The 13,778-nt window shown below is 38.8% G+C and overlaps 1 protein-coding gene across 2 annotated transcripts; it reads left to right on the top strand.

The window, feature by feature from the left end:
* Positions 1 to 896: 896 nt before the first annotated feature.
* Positions 897 to 7,402, top strand: med8 (mediator complex subunit 8). Of its 2 annotated transcripts, none has more exons than XM_034880454.1 (7): positions 897 to 1,103; positions 1,469 to 1,590; positions 2,005 to 2,149; positions 2,247 to 2,387; positions 3,859 to 3,946; positions 4,406 to 4,645; positions 6,970 to 7,402. In XM_034880454.1, exons 1-7 carry the CDS (start codon positions 1,098 to 1,100, stop codon positions 7,038 to 7,040), a joined length of 813 nt encoding a protein of 270 aa, XP_034736345.1. In that variant the 5' UTR covers positions 897 to 1,097; the 3' UTR covers positions 7,041 to 7,402. The 2 variants fall into 2 exon arrangements, with proteins under 2 accessions (XP_034736345.1, XP_034736344.1); XM_034880453.1 differs by having other exon boundaries at positions 4,406 to 4,666.
* Positions 7,403 to 13,778: the final 6,376 nt, after the last annotated feature.

The raw sequence follows: 13,778 nt of genomic DNA, 5'->3' as shown, positions 1-13,778 counted from the left end.
GATTGGCTGCTTAGAAATTAAGTGTTAACGAGCAGTTGGACAGGTGTACCTAATAAAGTGGCCGGTGAGTGTACATCTGTGTTGTTAACCCGAGTAACAGTAGTTTCTATCTGTAGATTCTATGTGGTTGACATGTCAGTTTACTCTATAGTGCCTGCAACATTACTTGGCTTAAGGTTAAGCATTGACCTGTAATTTTGGCTGCCCAGCCAACTATTTTAGCTGTGTTTAAAATACATGTCTCACAATTTTGTCCTGTTTTTAAACCCTTTGCTAGAAGAGCAAGCAAAGGGCCTGCACCGTGAGGGAAATCACCATGTGGGGCCAGCACAGTATATGAAGAAAATAAACCAAATAAAAGAAAATGAGGTCAGAAAAGGAAGGTGATTTTGACTGAAGCTGTTAAGAATCAGGAAAGGTTTGGTGTCACTTTAAGTTACACTTAGGAAGAATTTGCCTTGGGGATTGGTGCATACATAAACAGATGTTAAACATTAATATAAAAATAAACAAATACTGAAACCAATATATACAAAATAGCTGAAGGCTGGATGGGTTGAGTGCAAGTATGTGCAATCGGCAGGTGTGTAGTCCAGGATGGAGGTTAATGCAAAGTGTAGTAACTAGGGATTTACGGAGTTATGAGTCAAAGAGAAACAAAGAAATGGTGCTGGACCAGAAAAAAGATATTGCCAATCAGAGAATCTGCATGGACAAAAAAGGGTTTTTGGCATTCATGTCCATAGTAGTAATAGGATAGGAGATTTTTGAGCATTGTTGACATATCAGACTTAGATACTACACTGAGGGAGGTATTTAGACAAACTCGGACAATTGGGTCTGGGTAATAGTATAGCCAATGTCATTAGTGGGATCAAATTGGATGGTTAAACTCACTGGAAGAAGGTTCCACGATAAATTACTAGCTAGCTAGTTCCAGAAGGGGGCAGCAATGCAACAATACGGTTGTCGGCTGCCGTAAATCTCCAAAGAGGAGAAGAAAAAAGAAATAGGAGAAAGAAAACGTGAACCGGAAGTGGTTCTGCCTTTACTGAATTGGACCATTTCATTCTCCGTTGTTAGTTTGTAGTTCAACAATGCAGGTAATGTTATTTTATTGCCCATGTATTGCAATTTACACTATGATACTTTTTATATTATTCACAGGTGTTTTACTTGTGCATACGGTGCTTCTGAGTTCACTATTTTAAGAGCCAGCAGTTACTAAATAAGGTAACTAACGTTAACGTTATGTCAAAAGCTAGCGTTAAGTTAGCTTTGGTCAGTTCCCGTTCAGGTTAACTCTGTTAGCTAGTTTACCTTAACTCTTACAATGGGTCAACCTAACTAAAATTAATTGTAACACTTTTTCTTTCACACATACTGTCGTTAGAATAGTTTGATGTGTTCATCATTTGGCGTTTTTGGTTATCACATAACTAGAACTTTTCTCTTTTATCTCCCATAGCAACGAGAAGAGAAGCAGTTAGAAGCGGCGGTGGAGTCTCTCATTTCTCGGGTAGCACACGTCAAAAACGCTCTTCACAGTTTTATTTATAAGTTGGAAAATGAATACGAGCGATTAACATGGTAAGTAAAGTGTTTTTTCCAAAGATTTACTAATGTATTGCAATTTGTACAGTTGAAAATCCGCTTTAATGACAAGTAGCTATGTATATTCTTCTATTAAAGGTATAGCTAGTTAATAAGCAATGCTTTTCTCAAAAAACAATCTATAGACTAATTACAAAAGTAATAATTTTCCATCATAACTTAATGACTCACGAAAAGTGTGTGACGGTTACTGTATCTACAGAGACCCTGCTTCTGCTTTTTTTATTTTACTTTGCTGTGTGCTGAACATTTCTGGGTGGTAACAAACCGCTTGCAGTTGAAAATAGCAGCCTGTGAAAACCCAGTGTAATATTCCCATACTACTGTCCAAGGTTGTTCCTCCTGATATCTTTTATTTGAAGTTTTTTGTGATGTGTGTTTGTCATTCAGGCCCTCTGTTTTGGACAACTTCGCTCTTTTATCTGGTCAGCTAAACACTATCAATAAACTGCTCAAGAACGAGAAGACACCATCTTTTCGCAACCAGGTTATAATACCATTGCTTTTGTCTCCAGACCGAGATGAGGATTTAGCAGTGAGTATCAGAGCCACCGACTGATGTCTCTGCTTCTCAGATGTTAAAGCAATCTCTCTGGTCTGTCCGTTCACGGCCTCTGATTGGTCCCCCACAGAAACTCACAGAGCAGCGTGTCCCAGTTTTCAGCCATGAGATTGTACCAGACTACTTGCGCACCAAGCCTGATCCAGAGGTGGAGGAGCAGGAGAAACAGCTGAGTGCAGAGGCAGCACGAATAGGTCCAGAGGTGGCACAGGTTAGGGATACTCCTTTTACACTAATGGCTAACTCAGGGTTATACCCAGGTTGACTGTGTGTTTGAACTGGTTAACCCTCCTCAATTTTCTTGGCTTTGCGACCCAGGTTGCCAGGTGGGTTTGATCAGGGTAGATTTAGACTAGGGTCGATTTCCATGTGAATTGCGCACAACCTGGGTCACTAACAGCCAGGGCGGGACAAATTATGTGAATGGAAATAACGGTGGAGCAGTCGTCCCAGGTTGCCGCCTATGTTTGCGTTACACTTAAAAAAAACATTAATTTTTTCTAACTGTGCTTTATGCTGAGTTTTCCCCATAAATTGCATAAAACTAGTATTATTTCCAGGAGCTGCAACAACAGCAGAGCGTAGCGGTTCAATTCATTTCCGAACAGTCCGCTGACAGTGAGTGCCCAGATGTTTAATAGTCTGCCTTTTGCAGAGCGGTAGCTGAGTGTATGAACCCAGCGTTAGAACATAAACGTATGAAAAAAGTTGTTTAATCGCCTCACCGCTGCGACTCTTACTCCCTTTCTTTGACACAAGACAAGTCTGCAGACTGCTGTTTAGTGCAGCTGCTGGAGAGTGCTTATCTCTTTTTTTTTACTTTGTCTTTTAAAAAAATGTGTTGTACTCATATGCAGATAATATATAATGTCATTTTATGTGGTGGAATTTCCAAAAACACTATGTTGTGGTAAGATGAGACAAGGGGGGGAACTTGGGTAACATCAGGTTACTCCCTAGGTCACATGTCAGGGGACAATGAGATCTATTCAATCCTATTCCCAACACCTAACCAGTCCTAGGTTCAAGTATGAATGTATGTACAGCTTTAGAGATTGAGACCGTTAAGGCCCCTTCATGATATTGTTAATATTATGTTTCAGGGTGCCATCAATATGTAAAATGTAAATGTACTGTATTTATATAGCGCTATATATATATATATATATATATATATATATATATATATATATATATATATATTTTTTTTTTTTTTTTTCTTTTTTCTAGTCTTAACAACTACTCAAAGCACTTTTAGATCATACAGGAACCATATACCATTCACACACATTCATACACTGTGGCCGAGGCTGCCGTACAAGGTGCCACAGGCTCATCAGATAAACAGTCACACACATTTACACTCCGATGCGATCTTTGCAAAACCCAAATGTGACAGCTTTAGCAGGAGATATAATCCTCTTGGAAATACACACTTAGGGTTGGGGCGCTACTAAAGAAAACTAAACTGTTTTGCTACTCTTAATTTTCTTTGATCGAGATTTCATTAAATGCTTCTGTGTCAAAGTCCCCCGAACCTTCTTTACGTATACAAAATTGTGCTGCTGTTAAGTTTTGTTGTTTTGGTAAAATGTAGTCAGTCATTCATTACATTGCTTACAGCTGTGGCTATATATTGCATTGTTCCAACCCATTTCCTTTGGTCATATTTTTATCAACAGAAACAGATCCAGACGTTAAATAAATTGTGTTCTAATCTGCTAGACAAGCTTAACAACCCTCGTGACGAGAGAGATGCAGAAAGTGCAGGTTTGTTGCAATTTCAATCTCCAGGTATTCATCTGAAATGTATTTATACATTTAAATATGTTGACATATGTTTCTTTCTGGGGGTGGCAGTAGCTCAGTCCATAGGGAGTTGGGTTGGGAACCGGAGGGTCACTGGTTCAAATCCCCGTATGGACCCAAAAAGTTGGGAGCGTGGATTGGTGGCTGGAGAGATGCCAGTTCACCTCCTGGGCACTGCCAGGTGCTCTTGAGCAAGGCACCGTACCCCCCCGACCGCTCAGGGCGCTGGTTCAGCTGGCAGCCCACTCACTCTGACATCTCTCCATGTATAGTGCATGTATAGGTCCTGAGCGTGTGTGTGTATTTCAGGCCTGTGTGTGAGTACTAACAAAAAAGTGTGTACACAGAGTGTAGTGCAGTAATTTCCCCATTGGGGACTAATAAAAACAAATTATTATTATTATTTTTTTTTTCTCCCAGCAATACGACAGAACAAACCATCTTTCAACCCTGCTGATACTAATGCATTGGTTGGAGCTGTTGCTTTTGGAAAGGGGCTTTCCAAATGTAGGCCTCCAGGTCCAGTGGCCCCTGGGCATCCAGGGCAAGGGCCCATGATGAGTGGGGGTCCAACCTTACAGCAGGTCACTATTGGTGGGGGTTCAAGCCAGCAAGCAGGTATGGGTGGACCTGTGGCTCCACAACAGCAAGGGCAGCCAGGTAGGAGACCTGGAGAGCTGGGTTAGTATTTCACCTGACTGCTTTGAGTTTCTGTTGTTCGTGTTGTTGTTTTTTTGTACTGATGTTAAGCCATTGCTCTTCTTCAGCTCACTGTCTTTGTGAGAGAATTTTGAGAATTCTTTGAGAATATTTGCATTAATAATTAATGCTTTAAAATTCTTAGGATGTAAATGACTTTGAGGTGGACAGGGTATTTACATCAAATGTCTATACATTTAGTAGTTACAGTGTGAAGTGGTTATATATTAAATAATATAATAATAATAATAATAATAATAATAATAATAATAATAATACATTTTATTTAACAGCGCCTTTCTAAACACTCAAGGGTACTTTACAGACAATAAAAGACAGATACAGGGAACAGAAAAGTGTACAATGTATTTACAAATAAGCAAGCTGGAACAGGTGGGTTTTGAGTCTGGTTTTGAACAGGGAGAGAGAGTCAATACTGCGGAGGTTGGGGGGGAGTGAGTTCCAGAGCTGGTGAGCAGAGCGACTGAAGGCTCTGTTCTAGGGCTGCACAATTATGGCCAAAATGATAATCACAATTATTTTGATCAAAATTTTGATCACGATTATTCTCACGATTATTTGTTGATTTTAACCAAAACTAATTTTATCGTCACATATGCTATTTATAACTGCGAGAGGGAGTGTGATGGATGCTACTCGCAGAGAGACGGCTGACTCATTATGAATGGGTCCAGCACGGGTTGAATGGCGGATACACACATCGTGTGTATGAAATGTCTGTATTGTCACTGCGCTGCATTTTTATGAACTATGATATTCTGGCCATAGGTCACATCTCTCGCCCAAGTCCAGCAGCTCCGTCTCACACGCTATTACTCTACCAACTGAAGTTAGTTGCATTCAATAACTTATTCTTTGTTCTTCGCCGTGGCCGCCACGATAGCAGAGTTACTAGCGGGCGGCTGTGGCTCAGTGGTAGAGCGGTTGTCTGCCAATCTGAAGGTTGGGGGTTCAATCCCTGGCCCTGCAGTCCCATGTTGAAGTGTCCTTGGGCAAGACACTGAACCCCGAGTTGCCTCCAGTGCTGCGCATTGGAGTGTGAATGTGTGTGCATGTTTATCTGATGATTAGGTGGCAGCTTGTACGGCAGCCTCGGCCACAGTGTATAAATGTGTGTGAACGGTGAATGTATCCTGTATGATGTAAAAGCGCTTTGAGTAGTCATTAAGACTAGAAAAGCGCTATATAAATACAGCACATTTACATTTACTAGCAAAAACACTGGTACAAATACAGGTTTGCCCCTCATACTTAACAATATACAGCTATGTTTATAAAAAATTAAAACTGTAGACAAATGTCAGAAGTGTGGACCGGCGACCGCTGTGTGGCAGAGATGCGCAGAGAGTAAGACGAGAGAGTAGAGGAGAGATCCAAAACAGGCACAGCTTTACAGACAAAATGGGTCATGTAACGCAAAATTAAACCTTATGCATATTGCAGCGGATGCGAGGACATTAGCACCGGTGCGTCCTAGAGGAGCTAACAGCTAACAGACGCTACTAGCACCAACTAGCACTGGTAACCGCTGCTGTCTGAACAACAACAGACGGGACAACAACAGACGGGACAAAATGTAGCGTTTACTGGTAAACTGGTAAACCTTGAGACCGACGTATGACCCACTGCTATCTGTTGAGTTTTCTTCCCGTTACTCTGTCCTCTGTGACTGTCTACAACTTGAAACTAAGCTGCACGGGGCGGGAAATACTTTGACTGGCTCATGAGCAGACAGTGGTTTAGGGAGCGGGATTGGCTTTGCAACAAAACTCAGCGTTCTAAGAAATGACGCTTTAAAACAAAATCGCTTGATCACGCAAATTTGATCGTGGGAAGTCAAAATCGTGATTGTTCTTAAAATTTGATTAATTATGCAGCCCTACTCTGTTCCCCATGATGACAAGTTGAGCTGGGGGTACAGTGAGGTGGAGGAGGAGGATCTGAGGGAGCGGGAGGGGACGGCGATGTGAAGGAGTTCAGATACATGTGGAGGAGAAGGTTATGGATGGCTTTGAAAGTACACAGAAGTATTTTAAATTTTATTCTGAATTGAACTGGAAGCCAATGGAGCTGCTGAAGGACAGGGAACAAAATCACCTTCCTCTGCCTCCTTTCCCAAGGAAAACAACTAATCACAGCCAAGGAGTCTCTAGCGATGACCGCTCGTGAACTCAAATCAAACTAAAACTTGGCTTTGACCACAGTTCATGAGCAGGGACGTTACCTACTGAACTTATAATTCTTTTGATTTTTTTCTTCCTCAGGAAAAATGCCAAGCAGCATCAAGACAAACATCAAGTCTGCATCCGGTTCAATGCATCCTTACAATCGATGAGCTCCTTTCGTATTTGTTAAGCCAACATTTGTTACCTTTTGATGACTCACCAACAGCGATGACAGCATTTTTAATACATACAGTATCTTTGTAACCTTATATAAACCCATTATTGTCATAGACTCGACCAACTTCTGGAAAGTTATCACTCTGTTCTATCTTAATCCGTTTCACTGACATTCTTTGTGTAAAATGATCTCAAACATAAAATGTTAAAACAACATTATTCATTTTTGCTACATCATCTGGTCCTCAGTGTTTGAGCCACTAGATGGCAGTATGTCATCATTTATGGGTTTATAATAGCCTTGATTTGGAGCTCTACTACTAACCCTTTTGTAATAAAATATCTCTTAAAAGAACTTCTTGGTTTTGTAATGAATACGTTTAAATCATAACTTTATTAAAAAGTTATTCTTCTAATAAATAAGTCAACTGTGTTGCCATGCTTAGCCAGTAGCTTATTTTTTAGAATCAGGGAGATATTTCCTTCTTTCTAGAGCGGTGTAGATTGAATTATTACTTTATGTTATCACTATTATTATTACTTCAACTCTGTGTTGTCAAAACTGTAACCATGTGGTAATTAAACCTCACTATTGTTACATGTCTTGACACCCATCAAACGACCATCCTAACATTTCAGACACGCACCTTGATCTGATGTCCATCCAGTATTTCTGCCGGTTTCTCCTCTTTGCCCATTTTGCTGTATTACCAAAGGTGAGAATAATGAGGGTGGACGTTGCTCTGTGTGGCCTGATAATGTCAAAGTGTTTAAAGTGGCAAATGAGGAAGTATCGGTGCTGACGTGTGAGGGGGGCCTCTCTCCACGCTGGCTCTCTCTGTCCACTCCAATCCCTGTCCTGCTGTACAACACAGTGACCATGCCGCTGTCACAGCATGCAGGCACATGGCTGACCTACATACACCCTCTGTCCCCAAACAGGCAGACGTCTTGCTGTGTCAGCCACCATGGTCAGATGCTCTGGTGAGACAGCTCAAAGCTGCACAAGGTCACACTTGTGTCCACGGATGAGGTCTAAATTATAAAACAAAGACCTAACAGGCAACATTCTGCAAACCTCAGAAAACGGGTTGAACTGTTTTTTTTTTGCCAAACTAAAAAAACAGGATTATGTCATTATTCCATAAAAAATAACCTTTAAACAGACATGAGTTCTGTTATCCATCAAAGTTGTCATGTCTTTAATTTTTATGTGGCATTGATGTGGTCCACGCTAAAAAAATATTGTTACATCATCAAATACATTCTACAGAACTAGAAAACCGGTATAAACCAAAGTGCAGTGAATGTACTCCTGCATGCCAAGGCTAGCTGGTGAGATAGCCTTAGCTTAAGCTAATTTAACCACTTTTTCCAGATTTTCCTGAATTGAATAAAAATCTGTGTGCATGCTTAACACCTCAGTGATTTCATACCACATAAATAAGACTGGATAAATCTTAAATCATAATAGAGCAACACCAACCTAAAGAAGGCCTGCTAATGTGCCTAGTTTAACAGAATAATTCTGTCTACAACCTCACTGGAATTCCCATTTCACATATGGACTGTTCTTATATAGTTAGGATACCTTTAAATAACATTAATATAATTTAATGAAATTCAAATTTATAAATATAATTCATTTATTAGGTTGTAAAATTAGTTTTTTTACAATTGCTAAGATGACAATTTTTTTCAATAATTTTGACAACTTTCATAAACTCTTAACGCACCAACACACCTACAACACCCAATTGACAAACAGTTAATTTCATGCTCAAAATCACACATTGTAAACTCCAACACTAATTTTCTAAATACAATAATACACTATTACATTACACTGTCTACCAAAACAATGCAAAGATAATTTTTCCAAAACACTAACACATCTTCTCTTCCAACAGGAACATTTAGTCAGTCATAGAACAATTACAGAAACTGCATTACATAATGTGTCAGGTCTGCTCCTTATACAATAGACAATAGTGATTGTAATGATCATAGATTGTGTTTTGCACTGCAGTTTCTCTCGAAGCCTCTTTACATTTTTGGTTTTGTTGGGTTTATGCATTGCATATTATGAATGCATGCATTTTGTTTCTTTTGCTGCAGAAATTCAAAACAAAAAATGAAAGCCATCTCAGAGTAGCTTTATAGAATTTATGATTTATGACAAAAAGAAGACACAGACAGAATTGTCCTGGTAGTTGTCTTTCTCTCCCTCGTGAAGGCATTTGAAAATCCATTGTTTTAGCAAGTGCCTTTTAGCTAATTATATAAATAATAATAATAATTTATAGTCTGCTTAAAAAGGACTAAAGTAAGGTTAACCTATAGAGGCCTATCTAGACTGTTACATAGTTTGACTAAGAGCCTTAAAACTTTCAAACCCTTCACTGTTCCTGTTGTTAATGCTTTCTTCCTTTAAAAGACACGGAAGTCACACAGACCGTCAGAGGTCAGCAATGTTTCACTGTTGGGAGGCTTGGTTTTTGCCCATTGATTTAAATATTAATTTGAAGCCGTAAAACAAGATTTTGTATGTGTTAGAGAGGAATGGTATAGTCACAGCCGGTGCATTCAGTCTGACTCTGAACCATGCTGTACATACTGGATAATGTGAACACTCAGTATGACAGCTGCCTGCTAAATTACAATATACAGTATAAAGCAGGGTACACAGAGCAGGGGAAACTGGGCAGTTTTCTTATGAGACATAAATCCATCTTGACAACATAATCAGTATTGCTATCTTATAAAAACACAGGATTTCCCACTAAAGGGGCAGACACAAATGTGTCAAATGTGTCAAATTACTTAATGTCCAAAAATGCAGGGAAACCATTTAAGAAGATAAAAACACAGAGGCAAACTCAAAACAAATTAGCTCACAGCTGCATGAGAATTGACGATCAATGAATGGTCCCTCTTTTGTTGTTAGATGTGAGTTCAATAATTATTGCAACAGCAGTGTATCGGAATGTCCTTAATTTTGATTCATGTTTTGGAGAGATAACTCTCTCATTTCTGTAATAAGAGTAGCTCCTGGCACAGTCTTATAGGTTCAATAGAAAAACATGATAAGGTACACATCTTGCTCATTATGGAAGCTTTAGTAAAATATAAAGAACCACTTTACAGCCTTAAACTCCCACACCCCAAATGCTTACATTTACTGCAGATTCAAATTCAAATTTTCCATGGTTGAAATAACTTGAAAGGCTACGATGACGCACACTGATCTGTGAAATCTTTTCCAAATGTCTTCTTTATGAAAGTTGGGATCAGAGGAATTCATTAAAGATCTGTGGGTGGCATAAGCAACGCAAGACTTAGGCTTTCCAGTAGCAAGTTTTTGCCAAACTGAACTGTTTCCAAATCTGAAATCTGCAACACTGACTGAAACACCCACCATCACTAATTACTGGACCAGAACCTTTTTCTCTAGAGTTATTTTGTGAGCAACATGATTCATGTATGATCAATCAGTAAAGAAGAAGACTTATTTTATCATATTAACGCAGAAGGGTTTCTTGAGACAAAGCCTCTTTATTATGTCGTGACCTCGGACCTTGCATTGTCTGCTTCAGTAGCTCTTCCCTCAAGCATGTGTGTAGTCTTGGTTTGTGTGTGTGAGTCATGCTGGCAGGCGTTGACATAATTGATGCACATTAAGCATTGTGTATAAGGCCTTATGAGCCATGTTATTGTCACTGATATAATGTGAGCCCTGAGCCTCAAATTATTTGCCACATGCATTGTGGTCTGGTAGAGTATGACTGATAATAAACTACGAGAATGAGAAGACTGATATGTACAAAACCAATGAGGTTGAGGTCAAAGAAGATAGAAGTGCATTTACTTAAACAGTGTTTCTACCCACTGCTTTGATTTCTTCCCTCACATCAGAGGTCTGTCTGCTTTTGCGTTTTTGCTAAAACTAAATATGAATATGATAATATAATAGTATAAAATTTCTTTGCCACAATAAAGCATTTTGCACACAGCCTATTTGAGGCATTTATAAGTTCTGAAATAGAAGTGGAAACATTAGAATTTGGTAGAAGTCATGTTTCTGTTTACTTGACCAATGGAAATATTCACTCTCCGTTTATCTCAGATTTGGTTTCCACTAACTCCTGGTGCCAGCTGTAAATCCAGACCAATGAGTTTAAAGATATTAAAATGCCCTTTAGCTGAGACAATCTTTGTGGATTAATCACTATACCTTTTTATACACTATACCCTTTACACATTACAGTTAGTCATTTCACCAGTTGTTAATACAAAAACATTGATTATAGCAACTTTAAACTGATATATTTAAAGAGCCAGAGTCATGACCTCATGTCCGGAATAGCCTCAGTTTCACTACCTTCTGTAACTCAATGCAAACTCTAAAATTAAAATTTTAATTTTTTTATTGAACCTTTTTTTAACCAGTCAAACCATTTGGAACACATTGTTATCTACACTAGTGGCTTGGCAAAAAACAATTCCTCTTGCTTGGTTTGAATGGGGGGTGAAAGATAAATATTAGTTAAAAAGACAGCAGCACACAGCCAAACATTTCTGACACATCCATCACTTACATACAATAATAACACCATAACAAGTGACAACAAACACACACAGTAAATGATATACAGTCTTGCACACAATCATCAGGCACTACAACAACAGAACAAGAATAGCATTCACAAGCAGCAAGACAAACAGGTAAGGCAAAACAAAAATGTAATTGGATAACAGTGAGCAACCAACAGATAAAAGTTAGTGAACAGTAGTGTGTCATTAAACAGCTGCATGTTTTAGCAAGTATGTCCATGATAGAGGTCTTAAAAGCTGACCCGGAGATACAATTGTCCAACTTCACTGATTTTGCGGGTCTTTGACTGCAGCAGATTGGAATGACAACAGATAAAGTATGTTTTTTGTTTTGGGTACTCAACAGAATATGGTGAGAAGATCAATGTTTGTGGCCGCAGATGCAGTTTGCAACAAGTAACACAAGTGCGGGGGGGAAGTGGTGTGTTTTAAAAGAGGAAAAGTCTGAAAAGCAGACTGATGGAAAACATTAAGCTTCTGGAGTGCACTCTCACATGCTGACCTATAAATAACACCACCATAGTCTAACATTACAATAATTATCCTTTCAAATTAGTTAGTTTAGCAGAGGGAGTGAAAGTGGAGCATGTTCTATACAAGAAGCCAATTTTAGCTTTAACTATTTTTTTTGGTAAAACGTTATTTTCAAACAAACAATGATTAGTTCTTATCTAACACACAATGTGAGCCACACGACATACTGTAGAGAATGGCCCTATTCAAAGTTGAAGTTTTAATTATTAGTGTAGTTAGAAATGCTAATGGGATTTTAAACAAGATTACTTCTAAAACAGAACCCAGACGAACATGTTTCTCTTTTCCTCTCTATCAAAACTGGATTCCTCTACAAGGAAGCCTCTCAGGATTGGGTTAAATGCATAACCCACCTTAGGGCCCTTTACATTTGTAAAACATTATTTTCATGTGTAAAACGTAATTCATGTTGTTTAGTTTTGGCATTTTGGTATGAACATCCCAAAAAAAACAAAAAGTTGCGCGCAAGTCTATCAATTTTCTATAAGTCTTTATGGTCAGAACGGGTCAGATGTCTGTCCCAAGATGATGAGGAGTTGCAAGTTACAAGTTGAAGGCAGTATATCGCGTATTTATGTCAGCCGGGGCAACCTCTAGCTCACCCAGTAGGAGCGTGCGCCCCATGTAGGCTGAGACCTTTACAGCAGCCCGAGTTGCTGCGTATCATCCCCCATCTCTCTCACACCTTTCCTGTCTATCCACTGTCGCAATCTGATAAAGGGAAAAAATACCTCAAAAATAATCTTTAAAATAATAATCTTTATGTCTGTTGCTCCACCAGGAAGGAAACCTCCCCCGACAAACATGGTAACTCAAAGAAAAGAAATAAATGATTATTTTGAGAATGCTGGGGGACTTCCTGTGACACTTCTTTCTCTTTTCCTCTGTGTGTATTCATGTCCCATTTAATGCCTGTTACCAATTTAGCTTCTTCTTCTATTCATCTCTTTCTGTCTCTCTCTGTCTCACCCCCACAACCGGTTGAGGCAGATGGCCAAGAGCCAAGTGTCTGAGGTTATATATTTATATATATATATAATATGTGTACAGTGTCAAATGTGTGCACTTTATTTAAACAGTTTAAGGTTTAGGCAAATAAACAGATTCCAAAACAAACCAGCTGTGTGAAATTAATTGTAAAGTGTGGTTCACTGCAGCAAACTATGTGGTGAGAGGGTGTGAATATTACTATATCACAACAATATAGCAGAATCAACCTTAACAAGAAGCATCTGAACTATAATAACAGAAACCCCATAAAAATACTGAAGCAGCTAAATAGACTTCAGGAAACATGTATATGGTAAAAAAAGGTGTATTTTGAATGAAAGTACGTTATAATTTTCTTTAGAGATCAAAAGAGCTAGCACAATTTTTTGTGTGTGTGAATTTAGAAAAAGCAGTCTTAAATAAATATTTGAACTGAATGTTATCTAACCTAATGCTTTTGTTTTTTAGACATCTAGGTTATTGTTGTTTCAACAGAATTAACATTTTAATATTTCAAGTATTTCAACCAAATGTACCCAGTTTAACCCAAGACATCTGGGCATCTATTGACTTGCAAATCAACAGATCAGTGA

This window comes from Etheostoma cragini, chromosome 9 (genome assembly GCF_013103735.1).
Source record: "Etheostoma cragini isolate CJK2018 chromosome 9, CSU_Ecrag_1.0, whole genome shotgun sequence".
Lineage (NCBI taxonomy): Eukaryota > Metazoa > Chordata > Actinopteri > Perciformes > Percidae > Etheostoma > Etheostoma cragini.
Note: the sequence above shows the minus strand (reverse complement) of the source record. Positions and strands in the feature narration are given on the sequence as shown.